This window comes from Monodelphis domestica, chromosome 6, assembly GCF_027887165.1.
Source record: "Monodelphis domestica isolate mMonDom1 chromosome 6, mMonDom1.pri, whole genome shotgun sequence".
Taxonomy (NCBI): domain Eukaryota; kingdom Metazoa; phylum Chordata; class Mammalia; order Didelphimorphia; family Didelphidae; genus Monodelphis; species Monodelphis domestica.
In genome coordinates this window covers 281,667,394-281,685,027 of record NC_077232.1, presented here as the reverse complement: position 1 = coordinate 281,685,027, position 17,634 = coordinate 281,667,394, and the positions used below count along the sequence as shown (strand labels likewise).

General features: G+C 39.0%; 1 protein-coding gene across 1 annotated transcript; it reads right to left on the bottom strand.

Annotated features, from left to right (window-relative positions):
* Window positions 1-4,038: 4,038 nt before the first annotated feature.
* On the bottom strand, window positions 4,039-6,121 carry ATOH1 (atonal bHLH transcription factor 1). The gene has a single exon (XM_007495735.3). The coding sequence runs from the start codon at window positions 6,119-6,121 to the stop codon at window positions 4,985-4,987; it is 1,137 nt and encodes a 378-aa protein (XP_007495797.2). The 3' UTR covers window positions 4,039-4,984.
* Between the last annotated feature and the right edge of the window lie 11,513 nt (window positions 6,122-17,634).

Genomic DNA, 17,634 nt, shown 5'->3' with positions numbered 1-17,634 from the left:
ATTAAGAAACACTCACTTTACCGCAAACCACCCCCACGCTTCTTGGTTCCTGTTCTTTTCTTTTCTTCCTTTCCCTCCTCTCCTCCCCCACCTCTCCCGGGCATGCACAGGTTTTAACTCATTCCCTTCCTTCCCTCTTGCCCGCCACATCTCTGCAATCAAGCCGAAGAAGGAGAGGCCGGGAGGCTGAATAGCGGGGGGCATGGATTCTGTTGAGGAGTCGAGCCAAAGACAACTAAGAAAATGTTCACATCCAGTTCCGTCAAATAAACCATCCTCGCTTTTACAACTAGCCATTAGTTACATTATAACTAGCCAAACTTGACTAATGAATGTTCTTTATCTTTCTTTCTCCCGCTCAGTCTTTGTGGCCTGGCTATGCTACAGCTGGAAAGATGAGAGAGCCAAAGTCTTACTCCTGCGTGTGGAAAGCGCAATCACTTTGGAGGTGATGAGGCGATAAGCTCCTCTTGCACTTCGAAGTCTGTGGCTGTACGTTGCGGAAGAGGGCAATAATTGCAAAGTATCCATGGATTAATGATCACTTACTTGGGTCAGGTTTAAGCTATACAAACCTCTAAAACAAATAATAGGGCTGGAGGCCCGTTAGAATAATGAATTGGTCAAAGTAAAGGAAATCCCTGGGTGTTTTTGTCAGGCATCGCCTATTTCGTAGATGTACCGTGGAGAACAAGTTTAAATGTCTTTGCTGCCAAAATAAGCTTCCTTCAGCCCTCCGTGAAATCAAATAAGTTTCCAAAGTGTGGTGAGCCAAAACCTTCCTCAAATAAGAAAAGCAAATGGCAAGGAGGGAGGGTTGAGAGAATATAGAGGACTACTTAAAGTTATAAAAATCTCTTAAGAAATAAAAACCCCCACCAACAATGTAACTAAGAAAAAACCCCGACGTATCTGTCTTCATTACTTTAAGAAATGTTGTCTCTTTGTTTGTTTGGGGGATGTTAAGCATGCTTAACTTGCACACATAGTTGATTCCTTTGCTAGTATCTTGGATACTTGGATCTGACTTTGGAAGGTAGAGGCTAATTGCTAATAATGGAGAGAAAGGAATCAGCCAGCATGGCAGGAGTGGTCCGGCATATGGGGAATGAGCCCTCCGAAATACTCAATATTCAAGTTTCCAAAATATTAATGAGATTATAGCAACCTGCAGCTATATGTTACAGCTTGTTAATGGAGTGTAAGAGTACTGGCTGCCAATCGTTTGTTATGCAAACTTTATAGCAGGACCTTAAAATGGAAATGTAGTTTATGCATCTCTGTCACAGAAAAAAAGTGAGAAAGATAATAGAAAGGGAATGAAGGAAAGACAGAAAGGGAAAGGAAGAAATGAAGAAAGAAAGAAAAGAAAAGAGGGAAAGGAAGAAAAGTCAAAAAGTAAGGAAAGAGGGAAGGGAAAAGGACATTTTCATTTTAATCTTGAAACACTAGATATGCCTTGAAATCAGTCATAGACTATGTGTGGTAACTTGAACCAATTCCTATATGCTTGTCATTTTGTTTGATGTAGAGTTTTAAATTCTTGTTTCAGTAGTTTGTGCCTGGAAAGGAAAAGATCAATGAACTAATTCCTATGATTAAAGCACAAAACCTTTCTAAGTCAAATACAAAAACAGTGAATTTTAAAATAATAACTTGCCTATTCCTGAGTTGTAGGAGAATTAAGGAATATTTAGAAAACCCAATCTTTGGACTCTGATGTTCCTTCCTGTGTATGCCATGTTCTCATGGACTGGCATTGAAGAAAATATTGGAAGTATATAAAAGTTAGGAGTATATGCATATTAGAAAACTTAATAGCTAATATTTCTTATAGCACTTTCACTGTGCCAGGCACATAGACTTTTGGGCTTTCAATCTTTGTTTTTTCCAGTTATTACTACCTAAGGCAACTTTGGGTAAACTATTTAATATCTAAAGGACTCACTTTCATCATCATCTATATAAAGAGGTCTTAATGAAGCCCTCACAGAATATGAGTTTGTGCAGAATACTGGCTTCTTTAAAAGTGATTTTGGGCTTTTTTGTCTGTGTGTTTTTGAATGATATGAATTGAGCCACAATGGTTACCCAAATCATTTGCCTCCTACAGACAACTCACTTCGCTATTCTGCATTATCCTTCACCAATTCCAGCTTCTGTAGTAAAAATAACTATCACTCTGTATATGCTCACGTGACTGTGTTGCTATTAATGAAATGAAAATAATCATTGAACTAAGTTGAACTTTTCACCCCTCTATGTTGCAGTATATGGAGTTTGGTGCACCCCTAATGGAAATGTGTTGGAAGCAATAGCTTGATTTATTCAACAGACTGAAGATTTCTGATGTTTATCTTGAGCTTGGTAAACTCAGTGGGTGCAAAAGGTTATCAGAGGGACAGGTGTATTGTTTCTTCCCCTAGAAAGTGTCACGATTCCTTGCTCACCTCTGTAGAGAGCCTACCGGTAGCTATCAGCTTCATCTAGGTAGCTACTCCAGCTGATTGCCAAGTAAGTTCATTTTTGCCTCCCTTTGCAGCAAGAGCACAGATGGTTGTCTTAAGGCAAGTCACTCCAACTTAAATGAAGTTTATTTATCCACCTAACAGTTTTGTAGCATCATTAGAGTTAGGGTCCGTAAAGATCATCTAGTCCAGGGTCCAGACATAAGGGGTTGATGGAAAGTTTTTGGAGTGTGTGTGTGTGCGTGTGTGTGCGTGTGTGTGTGTGTGTGTGTGTGTGTGTGTGTGTGTGTGTGTGTGTGGTTTTCAATAACCTCAAACTAAAATTCCATATCTCCTTTCAATTACTTAACCACATTATTCTGGGAGGGGGGCTATAGGACTCACTAGATTGCTAAAGTGATCCATGACACATGAAAAAGGTTAAGAAACCAAGATGTAGTCCAGCACCCTCACAAATGAGGACATTTTGGTTGAGAAAGGGTAATTCACCTGCTGTGGTCATTCAGGACAGCTTGTCAAACTCATGTCCTCTGACTCTAGAAGAGGCACCATTTCCCCTGGATTTGGCTCTCAAAGTCTCTTAATTGGCTTCCAGAGACTAAGCTCTCCATTTTGGTCACCTGCTAGTACTGTAGATAGTACAAAGGATTTTACTTTAAATCAAATATTTTAAACACACAAGATTTGGTTTGCTAGTCTAATATAGGTGAAGTGACCCTTATTTTTAACATTTAAATAAGGGAATTTTAATGCTTCTTTCCTTCCACTCCTACCCCACCCCTACTCTTTTAATCTTTTAAGGGGACTGACTAGAACCTTGAGACCTGGAATAATATCCCCTCCACATGCCTAAGCAGCTACCAAAAACAGCAAGTATTTAGTTTTTGCAATTGCCTCCAAATTTTAGGATACAATACTATACCCTGGCAGTAATGTTTAAACTCCTTTGAAAGGGCAAATTACAAGTCTTTTATTTCAAAAGGCAAGCCTGGTTGAAAGGAAATATAAACTTGATTTGTAGTGAATTTTCTGCCTCCTGGCTCCTGTGTTTGCTTGCATCCTTGGCTTTCTTTAATTCTGGTAAAGTTCCTTTTCAGTCCTTGTTTGTATGTCCAATTGAGACATAGATGTATTTTTCTTTGATCTGTGTTTCACTGACACGAAAAGAATTACATTTGCCTAGGTTTTTTTTTTTTTTTAATGAAATAAAATTAACCAACCACAAGAAAGGTCACTAATGGCAAATTCTCCTAAGTCTCGATAGCCTTACTCTTCAGGAGGGGAAACCTCAGTACAACTTCCGAGAAGTTTTCTTATAAATAGGGTATCTAGGAGACTGATATAGAAAACGTAGGTTTTATTTCACGATATCAATTTTGAGGACTTGAAAATGTAGATATAGATTACACCTTCTGATGCTATCTATAGGTGAAGTAAAAAGTAAACAGCTGCAATTGTTGAGTTGATCGTATACATATGAGTTTCATAAAACACTTCCAGAAGATTCATTTAAAACATCTACCCATTTAAATATAGCGATCATTAAAGAACGAGTCAAACAGGGTCCAGTTTTTCACATTTATTTTCATCTTTTGCAAAAGCAAGTACATCATAAAACAATGGCAGTTGGCTTTTCTAAATTAAAATAAATGATCTTGTAGAAAAAAGTAAAAAATGAAAAGATAAGTAGAAATGGTAGCAAACACTCCGTAATAAATAAGTATTCTAACATCAACGAAGCTAATAAAATCGACCAAAAATTTTGACACGACTAAATTGGTTTTCTTTTCTTTTCTTTCTTTTTAAAGCAAACACTTGTAAGGAGCTTAAAGGTTATAAGTGGCTATGTTCAAAACTGGTTTTCCAGTTGGCAGTTAAATTTCCTCTTGAAGCCGCATTCGTGGCGGCCGATAAAGTGCGTGCGCCAAACTTCCTTAAAGACGCCAACATGACCAACATGAGATATGCGTAATGAGTATATTATATACTATATTATATTATATATACATATAAACCTCAAGGCTTCGCCTTGTCTGACAATTACACACATCCAAAAGGTATACTCTTTAGAAGTATCTTGTTTTTCATTTTAGAAAATGAGGAATATAACTTCGGAAGACTACCGCCCACACAAGAGCACGCGGAAAAACAGGAATGCCCAGGGTATAAAATAAATTAAACCCAAATTAGCAATGGAAGTGAAGCTGCTGATTTTAAGCAACTCGTTGGCAGCCGGGAACTAGACTATTGATGTAAAAATATACATATTGTATATATCTACAAAGGGGCAGAAGGTAGAGACAAAGGAGACAACGTTAACAACCAATTTTCACCAAGAATATGAGGGGGGGGGGCATTTATAAATTCACCAAATTTTGAAAAATGTAGACAAGTCGTTGCTAGATAATGACAAATCACGTAGCAACAACAGAAGTGGGACACCCTTCCCACTTTCTGATAGAGTCCACTCTGGTTTTGTTTCTGCCTCGGTTTACTCAGTTGTAACTGTTACCTCCCTAACTTGCCTCGTCCGAGTCACTGTAATGAGAACGAGGGGAAAACTCCCCATCACTTCTGTGGGACCTGGGAGAAGTTTTGCTACTTTCTTCCTGCGCCGGCTGCAGGATGCCTCCTGGCAGAGGTGACAGAGTCTTTTGAGCCATCATAGCGGTCAGAGCGGTTTCTTCGAAAGATGAGAAGTGCAGAGCGTCCAGTTGCACGGAGTAACCTCCCGCAGAGGTCGGGGCCGAGAAGCGTGTCCTGCAATTACTCTGCGGGGATGGTCTTGGTCCACCTCCCGGGACAGGGGAGACTGCAGAAGTGCTGGCCGCGCCTGCACTCGTTTCGTAGGAAGATGCTCGGAGGTGGTGGTGGTCGTTTTTGCAAGAGGCTGGGGGCTGAGATGGCTGCTCACCACCGCTAGGTGTTTGCAGTAAATCGGACAGGGCATTAATGTAGATCTGAGCCATCTGCAGAGTTTCGTACTTGGAGAGCTTCTTGTCGTTATTGAAGGACGGGATAACGTTGCGAAGCTGGTCGAAGGCGTGGTTGAGCCCGTGCATCCTTCTCCTTTCTCTGGCATTGGCAGCCAGCCTCCTCTGTTTCTGTACCCCGTTCACCTGCTTGCTGGAAGGGACTCTCTGCCTGCTGCAATTGAGTTCATCCAACCCACCTTTCAGCTTGCACAACTGCTCCCTCACTTTCATCGACCCAGGACTCTTGCTGAGGCTGCTGGTGCTCCCGCTGCTGCTTCCGCTGCTGCTACTGCTGCTGCTGCTGCTGCTGCTACTGCTGCTGCTACTGCTGGGGCTGCTGTTACTGCCGCTCCTTCTCACAAGGTCCCCCCTTGAATCTGCCTCGTCGTGGTGGGACAGGGTCTCGGCTGCACCCAATTCCGGGGAATGCAGCAAGTACTGGGCGGCGCGTGCCGTGCAGATGCCCTGCAAAGTGGGAGCCAGCCAGGCGCGTGGATCGGTGCTGTCCAGGAGCGACAGCCCAGGAGGATAGCCTTGGTGCTCTCTCCCGGGAAGATTCGGAGCTGGTTGCGGCTGCTGTTGCTGCTGGTTATGGTGATGTTGGGAATGGGAGTGGTGGTGGTGGTCTCCTAACTCCTTCACTTCAGCCCACTCTTCTGCGTGCAGCAGACGGGACATTGCACCACCGGGTCGATCGTAAGGTGTAGCGGCGTTCACTCGCAATCACCACTCTTAGAGCAAAAACCTTTCAAGGTTTTCTTCTGTAAAGTTTTATTTTTCCCTACTCCCTCCCCCACCCACCATCGAGATCACACACCAGGTCGCGTGCAATGAGGCTTCTCCGGTTGCTGAAGGCGCTGCGCCCCTTTAAAAAGCGGCACGCGCCAGTGTGTCTTTCCACCACCCCCCCTTCCCAGCCCCCTCCTCGCGCCGGTCGCGTGTCAAGTCAGCCAATAGAGGCTGCGGACAGGCGCGTGCGAGGAGCCAATCAAAAAGTTTTACACCAGAAGAAAAGTTACAGCGCTGGGGAGAAAGGCTCTCTCCCAAGTTTTTTTTCTTGTTTTTTCTTTTCCTTTTAAGTCATCAAATTCATATGTTAATAAAAGGGTTGTAATTTGACTCCAGGGTTATGTCACCAGAGGGCTGATATCTATGTCCTGTGTGTGCGTGCATGTGTGTATGTGTATGTGTGCAGTGACCTATAGGCTACAACCGTATGGAATCGGAAACTCTTAGGAATGGAACTGCTCAGTGTTGCAGACAGAGCCTTGTTCAAGCTTCCGTGGTCCCGGAAAGGAAACCTGTTCTTCTTTCCCCTTCTCTCTTTCCATAGAGCTCCTGCGGATGGGTGGCAGGGGCACACAAAACTGATACTACCCTCCCCCCAATTTATTCTCGTAAATTTTTGCTAATTTATCTCCCCAGAGACTAGCCCAGTACCTGGCACATTGTAGGCGATCATCACATTAGAAGCGACTATGTATTTTATATTTTATGAATAAATTCTATCGAAACAAAGCATTGTCCTTACCGATTGAAAAACATACCTGTTAAAGATCATCTTTGTCGAAGTTTATGGTTTTCTATGTCTCGTGACTTTTCTTCTTAGTACATAAGTCACTCTCTACAACTAGATTTTCTATCAAGTTTTTTTTTTTTAAGTGGCAAAATTATATTAACCTAGTATTCCGAATTCCATCTTGTTCTCCACTGACTAGTTCTGAAGTCTCACTGTTAACTTGTTTTAATGTTTTCTCGAATGTTTTCTAGAAGCACTTTGCGGGAAGACTCGACAGCTGAGCTACAGTTATCCCTAAAAACAAAACAAAAAAACCACACACGCTCTGGTAGAATTGGCAAAGGATAAAGAAGAGCTAGCAATACTCATCGAACTGGAAAACTATTAAGTATCATAAACTGTGTGCAAGTGCTGCTTCTTTCTCAAGGGTTTATTCCCGGAGACTTAAACGCGGCTTTTTACTAAGGCATAGACCAAGTTATCTACCCGTCTGCTTCCCGACCCAGCTGCACGCTTTGCTGGTTGAGCACTGTCTTGCGTTTTCAGGCCCCGGGAAAATAGAGCGGTTGCTTAGGTGGTTGGAGTAGAATCAGCCTGAGCCCTCCAGGTGAGCTCCCCCCTTCCCTCTCCCTTGTCTAGGAAGGATTAGTCTGAGGCTCGTTCTATTCACAGCCCAGAGCCAATCAGAAGTAGCCCTCCTCCCAGGGCACGCTCCAGCTCGCGTTGTTCCTGCCCCACCTCTCCGCCCTTTTTTCCAGAGCATAGGCTGTAGTGGGGGGCTGGGGAGACCAACTGGCAAATAGAAGTGGTCTTAATTCAAGTAAGAAAGACAATAAAGCAAAGAAGTGATAACGAAGCAAAAATTCACAGCCCTTCTGGGATTGTCTCTTGCATTTTCAAAGGATCTTACAACTCTTGGTTCTTAAGGGGCGAAACTTTCTTGGATTGGATTACTTTCTTTTATTCTTATGATGAAAAATCTTTGCAGAGCATTGGTACGAGCTGTTGTTTGATGCTTGCTTGCTTGCTTGCTTGCTTGCTTGCTTCCTTCCTTCCTTCTTTCCGCATTCTTTGAAACATTCAGAGTTCTTTCTGAATTTCTGAAACTTCAGTACTAGAAATGGAAGCTCAGTTGAATGGAGTATTTATATAGGCTTTGGGAAAGAGTATTTTCATTAGCATTTATAGGCTTACTTATAAATACATGTTAATATTAAATTACATAATGTAATAGTACCATTTTACGTAAATAAGTATATTGTTAGTTGTTACACATAATATAAGTATTACAATAATATAATGTATCTAAATGTGTGTTTGTTCCGAAAGTTAATTTATATACATTTATTTGGACGACGACAGTCTCTGAACAATTGAAAATGAAAATCCAAAAGATAAGAGAGAGATGTATAGTGTACTGAACAGACTGCAGCACATCACAAACCAGGATTTATGAAAAACAAAACATTTGCAGGAGGAAAGGAAATGAATGAAAGGAAAAAGGTGGGCGTGGTCGTGAAGCATGAGGAAGGCATAACAATACAAAGAGTTACTTGTATTCTCTGGTTTCCTAGATCTGTCAGGAAGACATGAAGAAGGCATCTAGAACACTGAATAGATCATTCCTTGGCAAACTTTTCTTTGAAGTAGTTTTGAGGAAGGATAGAACTAGACAATTTGGTACAGCTAGGTTCTTTGAATAAATCTGAAACAGGCCCATGTATTCAGATTTACATTTTTTGAAATTACAATTGTAGTAAATATGATCATTGGTTCTAAACCAATGTAAATATATAGTGTAAACTGGAATAATGTTTCAGGAGATTCATTAACACTATTTCATTGATACTATTCAGGCCCATTCTTAGCACTGTTGGAAATTCTCTGTCATAAGGAGGGCTTTTTGTGTGTAAGTTTTGAGGTATCCTTTCCAAAATTACTTTTCTTTTGCTTAAAACAAACAAGTTTATTTCCCTGATCTCAATTAAAAAATACGATTCAACGCAAACATAATTTCTAATTCAATTAGACTTTTGACTATTAGAAGTAATGCTAATGTTGTCCCCAACTAAATATTCTTAATGAGACTAAATTTACTACTGAGATATAAAAAGCATCATGATATACAGATAGTAAGGGCTATGTTTATGCATTCTATAGAATGATTCATCTCTATCCCATCTCCATAAGCATACAGGTTATTTCTTATCTAGGCAATAATTTAAGTACAGAGAGTGGCTTGTCAAAGTGTTTTGATTGCTAGTATGATAGTTTATTCAATTTTTTTCCTAGTAGTATAGGATAATTAAAAGTGAAAACATTATATTACTCTACCTGGTCAATTCTACCCTTGCTAAGTCCAGAAAAATGTTTTTTTTTTTTTTAACCCTTACTTTCTGTCTTAAAATCAATACTATATTTGTTCTAAAGCAGAGGAATGGTAAAGGGCTAGGCAATGGGGGTTAAGTGACTTGCCCAGGGTCATATGGCTAGGGAGTATCTGAGGGCAAATTTCAACCCAGGACTTCCTATCTCTAGGCCTGGCTCTCTATCCACTGAGCCACCTAACTTCTCACCTCTCCCACTCAAAAAAAAATCTTAATGAAAATTCATTTTCAAAGTATTTCCAAATTAATCACTATTATAACTGAAGAAAGATATCATTCAACTACTGACTAGCCTAATGGAGTTCCTGGGCTCTAGCATTCATATTAACTTTCATTTTTCTGTGGAACTATATGAAAACTTGAACTTCTATACATTAGAGGAAAACAACCATCAAGACAAAGCAAGTTAATGCCACATACAGATGGATAACTAATTTTAAGAACTATTCTGCTACTTAAAAAATCAGAGTTAATGTAACTTCAGATGCAGGTTCAAATGCTGTTTGTTGACTCTTCCTATGAAATCAGTTTGACATATTACCTATTTTGAGGCTCAGAAATATATTACTTTTACTCTGTTTTTAGTTCTATAACATTGAAAACATAATATTGGTTCTGCCTTTTGTTCAGTTTGATGATAAGAATTCATCAATTCCACATGCCAAATACTGTGCTAGTAGTTGGTAATAAAAAGACTGAAAGGAGATCATCTTTGCTTTCAGGAAGTTTACTGTCTAAGAAGGAGAAGTAACATGTTCTTGTGCAAGTGTAAATAGGATAAATTAAAAATAAATATGATGACCATGCTGATGAACAGAGGACATTCTGAAAAATCCTCTTTTTAGAGTTGAGTATCAAGGGGAGACTCCATAGATACATCATCAGTATTTGTTGTATGGAAACAAATATATTCGAACAATTACTTTCAAGGCTCCAGACTGGAAAATTGTCACATATGATAATGTCCAAACAATGATGTCTCTTCAAAATAATGTGTATGAGGAAATTATTTAGTATACAAGTGTGACAGTGACCATTTGAAGGAATGGTCCTATCACTGGTCCATCTACATACATGTGCCATACAATGACCCCTCCTCCCAACATACAAGGGAAAACCAGTGCCACAGATTAGGTAATGATTGAAATGACCTTCTTTGGCCAGTAAATACAAAATACAAACTGGGACTAAGGTTCCTGAGGAGGTTAGATAAATCTAGTTTTTCCCTATTCATTAGCCACTTATAGGAATATCTGGCACATAGTAGTAGTAGTCTCTTGGTAACCGAGGATGACGATTGTCTTTGTGAGCTTTCATCTGTGATGTAGATGAGTGTGCACAAAAACACTTGTCCGTGAAGGAGATTTAAGTGGAAAAGTCGATGCACAGAGACAGTCCCACTCTCTCGGCGTTGGAAGCCTGGGTCCAGTGGCATGAAAAGTCATTACACCTGGAGAGACTTCCTCAGCTGCATTGGATGGCCATGTTGTCTTTTGTGCTCCAACATGCCCTAAGCACTCCACAGTGCCTTGCTGCATCGCCATCTCAGCCATTGAACCTTCTTATTGGTTTCTTCCGTCTATTCGGCTGAAGCAGTCTTCACATGCTGGGTGAGCAAAGCCCTAGTTCACCAGGGGTCTATGACCCGATGGCTACCCTCACAAGGTTTAGCCGGCCTGTCGAAGCCATTGCCAGGGGTGTGGCCGCTGCTGCATGCTAGCAGCTACTAGGAGCCACAAGTGAGAGCTGGGTGTCAGGTGAGGGTCAGAGGCTGGAGAGCTGCCCTAGGAGGGCATGACAAGCCCTCCATACCAGAGATACTGCCCCTCCCTGAATACCCCATACACCCCATCTGGCACATAGAAGGTGATTAATAAATGTTTACTGACTGACTCACCTGGGTACCTGGTGATGAAAGAATGGATGAAGTACAGTGAGATCTGAAGCAGATAGACCAATTAGGAGACCACTGCAATAGTACAGATTAGAGATGACAAAAGTTTAGACTAAGGAGGTGACTATATGGCTTTCATACATTCCCAGACAGAATATTTAGAGCTAGAAGGGACTTCAAAGGCCAAAAAGCTCAAGCTCTTCATTTTATAGGTAAGGAAAATGAGGTCCAAGATGGTTATAGTTTATCTTTCTGTATCTCTCCTGACTTCCTCAGCTAAAATTCTAGGAAAAAAACCACAAATTTGAACATGATTAGGAGGATGGGGAGCTTCAGGGGGATTCAGGAGAGGCCTCTTGAAAGAGGTGGCACTCAGTTGGGAGGGAATTAGAAGTTCCAAGAGGTGGATGTGAGGAAAGATGAGAATTCTAGGCATGGGTGAGGCTGCGGAATGGAACAAAGGTGGGATATGGAGTTTTTATGTGAAGAACATTAAGAAGATCAGTCTGATTGAAGTAAAGGGTGTATATGTGTGTGGGGCAACCTATAAACACCCTGAAAGGGATAGACTTTAGTCAGATAGTTAAGATATTTGATCACCAAAAAGAAGAGTTTGTATAGGAATTCTTGGCTTCTCCATTGAGGTGTTGATCGGGTCAGTATGAGAAATTAAATGGGAATTTTTTTGGAGTTTTGCAGAAGCTGAAGATGATTCACAAAAGCTAGTAGGCAGCACAGAACAAATTTAGACACAAAGAAACGCATTAAATATATGTATTTTATAATGTCAAAATGTTTTATCTTTTAATACCATGAACATATACAATTTCTTTTTTTTAAAGTTAAGTAAAAAGTTTGTGAAGAGTACTCAAAAGCCAGCAGATGACACATAAAGGCTAGAAATAGATAGAGATATCTTAACATTGACCCAAATTCGATAATTCTATAATAAGGTACTGTAATTACTGAATAGAAGAAAAAAGAAACAATTCAGATTTCTTCTGTGGTACAAAAGAAGGGCTAAAATTTTTTACTAGGGTTTTCCAGATCATGGGGGAGGGGAAGAGCATGTGGAGCTTCTCCCCTGTGATGTAGAAGGGATGCTTGTATTTTATTCTAGAGGAAAGTAAAAGCCATGATAGTTTCTTTCTATGAAAACAGGAGTAGTATGCTCAGATCTGTGCTTTGGAAATATAAATTTGGCAGCTGGATTGGAGAGAAGAAAGCCAGGAGGCCAATTAGGAAACCATTTCACTTTTCCAAGAAGAACTAAACCAGGTGGTTATGGGGTGAATAGAGAAGAGAGTGGATTCAGCAGATTTTGAGAAAGTGGAATTGCAGAAACTTTAAAAGTATTTGTCTACGAGAGGTTAAGGGCAACTAGGTAACACCATAGTGCAGAGAGCACCAGGCTTGGAATCAGGAAGACTGATTTACATGAGTTCAAATCTGGCCTCAGATACTTCCTAGCTGTGTGATCTTAGAAAAGTCATTTAACCTTGCTTGCTTCAGCCCCTCACCTGCACAATGAGCTAGAGAAGGAAATGACAAACTACTCCAGTATTTTGCCAAGAAAACCCCAAATAGGGTCATAAAGAGTTGGAAGAAAATGACTGAAAAGACTGAACAATAGCAATGAGAAGTGAAAGTAAGAGTCTAAATGACTCCTAGGTTTTGAACCTGGGAAGAATGACAGTGCCATTTACAAGAATAGAGAAAAGTTAGGAGTTTAGGGGGGAAAGTTTTGTTTTAGACATGTGGAATTTGAGATGATTAAGAGACATCCAAGTAGAATTATCAAGCAGACAGGTAAATATCCAGGACTGGAATTCGAGAGAGATGATGGGTTGGATATGTAGATCTAGAAATTATCTGTATAGAGACATTAGTCATGTTACTTTTTCATCAAAGGCAATACAATTCTGATCTTGTCTGTGGTTAGTCAAATTTTCTGAAATTTGCCTGACAGACTTAAGTGACAAGTTTAATATAATATCCCATAAATATTTATTTATTTTGAAATTAGCTTTGGCATAGTGGACCTAGACCTTATACTTCTATTTAATTTTTAAAAGTCAAAGTAGATAAAGTACTTATATAATTGCCATCTAGAGCCTGTTGGAAGAGAATAAAAATATGAATGTGGAAAAATTTCAAACTAGTCACTAGATTTAGTAAAGTATTAATTTTAAAAATTACTGATTGAAGCAGCTGATAATTAGGTAAAATAACAGTTGCTAGATAATTCAACAAACACAGATAATTAGTATGTCTTCCTTGAATCTTAAACAGAAAGTTTTAAAATCTAAATTATCTGAATAGCTAAATTTTCCTCTTTGATTTGCCTATGCAGACACATTTTCTCTTAAAAATTAACATTTAAGGTTCTTTGTTATCTTTATTTTCTTTTGTTTAAATATTTCACCTGTTCCCTTCTTAACATAGGCTGGAGGAGGAAGTTTAAAAAGATGTTTTATATTTCACACTTTTCTTTTGTGTTAGTGATTTTAAAATGACCTGAAAAATCATATAGCTATACCTTATTTAGATGAATACTAGACATCATTGATAACAAAAGGTTATTATGATATATTTATGAACTCAATTTTATTTTTTAAAAACAGGTAATTATTTTCAATTCAGATAATTTGAGATAATTTTGTTATTTATTCTCATTTAGACCTTGAAGATAGGAAGACCTGTATTCAAATGCCACCTCTGATCTATACTAAGTGCTTGATCATGAGCAAATACGTCATTTAACATCTTAGTGTCTTAAGCAATTCTCTAAAACTGTAAGGTTGCTAACTGCATCAATGGAAGAATTTTACTTATTGAGCAGTTCCTCATTACAGTATAATCACTGGCCCAGTGTCTGTTTTTATTCTTTATACTGTAATCTTAGAAAAAGATAAATTTCTATACAAAGATAGCATAAATGACATTTTAAGTTTGGAATTGAATTTTTCAAATAAGTATTATGTGAATTAATCAAATACCTAAATCTTCTTTATTGTAGAAGTGTTCTTCTTTGATTAGATGCTATTAAGTCTGTTTATCAGCTTAAAAAAGAATTTTTTTCTTTTCTCTTAAAAATCAGCTTGTTTTATTCTGAGAAATGCTTAGGGCTGTGAATCTGTTCTCTTTACTATCACTTTGCTCTATTGTCTTTACTTTTTTTAAAAAACCCTTACCTTCCATCTTGAAGTCAATACTGTATATTGGCTCCAAGGCACAAGAGTGGTAAGGGCTAAGCAATGGGGGTGAAGTGATTTGCCCAGGGTCACACAGCTGGGAAGTGTCTAAGGCCAGATTTGAACCTAGGACCTTCCATCTCTAGGCCTGGCTCTCAATCCACTGAGCTACCCAGCTGCCCCCTTTACTTTTTTTCTCATTAATTCCTTTTATATTTTTGACCTCATGTTCCTTCAAATGAATTTTTTTCTAGCTCATTAAAGTAATTTTTTGACAATTTAATTGGGATGCCATTGATAGTTAAATAGATGTTTTAGGTAGGATTAACATTTCAACTGGCTCTCCCCACCCATGAATAATTAATATTTCTCCAATAATTTAAATCTTACTTTTTCTTTTACAGGGCGTTTACAATACCTTATTGTAAAATTCAGCTTAAATATTTGGTCACAGGCTTAATGCAGGTCAATGTTAAGTAATCTCTCTTTTTCTAGCCTTTGTGCATTGTCTGCTGACTTTTGCATTCTTGTCACAAATTAATATTTTACTTATTTTAACTTTTAAAAAGAAATTGTATGTATTTATGGTATTAGAAGATAAAATATGTTGATATACAATAAATACACAAACTTATACATTTCCGAGTTTCTAAAACTTTTCTGTCATCTGCTGACCTTCACCTGTGGCCTGTGGCTTCTGCAAAACTCCCCCCAAATACCCATTTTAATTTCTTATGTTCACTCATGTTATATTGAAGCTGTGATGGGGAAAGTTGTGCCAAGTTGGGGATAAGTGTATGGCCATTCTGGAACCACTTATATGGCATTACACCTTTGGGAATTCACTTAGATCTTACATACCAGTCATGTTACTTACTAGTCATTTATTACTGATGATTCTAAACTTCTCAGTGAAGTGCTTCTAAGACAATATACAGTGAGTATCATTCTTGGTAAAAAATAATAGGAATTAATTGGTATCAGCCCTAGGATGTAGTTTGTAATGCCATCCTCATGCCTGTAGGGCTTAAGCAGCCAAATCTTGGAGTGAGTTCTGTGCCTTTCAGTACATGACACTGGAGCAGCAGAGGGAGACCTAGCATTAGAGAGGGTGGCGTTCTCTTCTCTTTCCATAAGTTTCAGAAATGAGAAAAATCAGTTATAATCTCTCCTTGGAACTTCTCATGCTAATAAATCTTGTCCTGGGTTCTGAAGCCCAAGTATATGCTTAGTATTGTATAAGGTGCTTCCCTCTCATTGTGGGAAGGTGGGGCACCTAACATTTTCTTTGCTCCTAAATAGTACCTTCAGAGTAAATATAACAAGAGGCTGGCCAGTGAGCTTAGTCCTCAAGATCATGGGGCGTGCTGTGCTGATGCATGTGAACTTCAGAGGATGAGCAATACCTGCTTTTGAACTATGCACCATATAAAGAAGAGACTTTTAATTGTTTGCTGAATCCGAACTGAGAATTCTTTTTTAAAAAAGAGGCACTGAACAGAGAATAATTTAGGCTCTGTGCATGGCTGCCTTTGAGTATGAAGATAAGGAATGTTATAAGTCTTTGGGTGGGAAGAGAAGCATTTGGGCCTTTATCATTAATATGTGGCCTGCAAGTGCATGACTCTAAGGTTGCTTCTTTCCCCATTAAAAGAGGAAGCCATCAGGGAGAGCTGGAACCTAAAAATTATTTTCCCTACATTAGCAATATCTAGAGAGCCAGATAAACTGTATTCTAATGTAATTTGATGCTATCTTTTTAAAAATTAAAAAAAAATTTAAGCCCTTACCTTCTACTGTAGAATCAATACTATGTACTGGTTCCAAAACAGAAGAATGGTAAGGGCTAGGCAATGAGGGTTAAGTGACTTGCCTGGGTCATACAGCTATGAAGTGTCTGAGGTCAAATTTGAACCCAGGACCTCCCATCTCTGGGTCTGACTCAATCCACTGAGCCATCTAAGTCTGACTCAATCCACTGAGCCATCCAGCCGAATCCCTAATATTAAAAAAAAATATGTTTAAAAAAATCCCTAATCTTTAAAAAAAATTATTTATTTAGTCAATTTAGAACATTATTCCTTAGTTACAAGAATCATATTCTTTCCCTCCGTTCCCTTCCCCCACCTTCTCCATGTAGTTGACATGCAATTCCACTGGGTGTTACATGTGTCCTTGATGAAAACCTATTTCCATGGTGTTGATGTTTGCACTAGGATGCTCATTTAGAGTCTATATCCCCAATCATATCCCCTTGACCCATGTATGCACTTGTTTTTCTTTGGTGTTTCTACAGTTTTTCCTCTGAATGTGGATAGTAATCTTTCTTGTAGATCCCTCCAAGTTGTTCAGGATCACTGCATTGCCACTATTACATTTGATTGTACCACAGTGTATCAGTCTCTGTGTACAATGTTTCCCTGGTTCTGCTCCTCTCACTCTGCATCAATTCCTGGAGGTTGTTCCAGTCCCCATGAAATTCCTCCATTTTATTATTCCTTTGAGCACAGTAGTATTCCATCACCAACATATACCACAATTTGTTCCGCCATTCCCCAATTGAAGGGCATCCCCTCATTTTCCAATTTTTGGCCACCACAAAGAGCGCAGCTATGAATATTCTTGTACAAGTCTTTTTCCTTATTATCTCTTCGGGGTACAAACCCAGCAGAGCTATGGCTGGATCAAAGGACAGACAGTCTTTTAGTGCCCTTTGGGCATAATTCCAATTTGCTGTTCAGAATGGTTGGATCAATTCACAACTCCACCAGCAATGCATTAATAATGCATTAATATCCCGGCTTTGCCACATCCTGTCCAACATTCATTACTTTCTGTTGCTGTCATGTTAGCTAATCTGCTAGGTGTGAGGTGATACCTCAGAGTTGTTTTGATTTGCATCTCTCTGATTATAAGAGATTTAGAACACTTCTTCATGAGCTTATTAATAGTTTTGATTTCTTTAACTGAAAATTGCCTATTCATGACCCTTGCCCATTTATCAGTTGGAGAATGGCTTGATTTTTTTTGTATAATTGATTTAGCTCTTTATAAATTTGAGTAATTAGACCTTTGTCAGAGGTTTTTGTTATGAAGATTGTTTCCCAATGTTGCTTCCCTTCTCATTTTGGTTGCATTGGTTTTGTTTCTACAAAAACTTTTTAATTTGATGTAATCAAAATTATTGATTTTACATT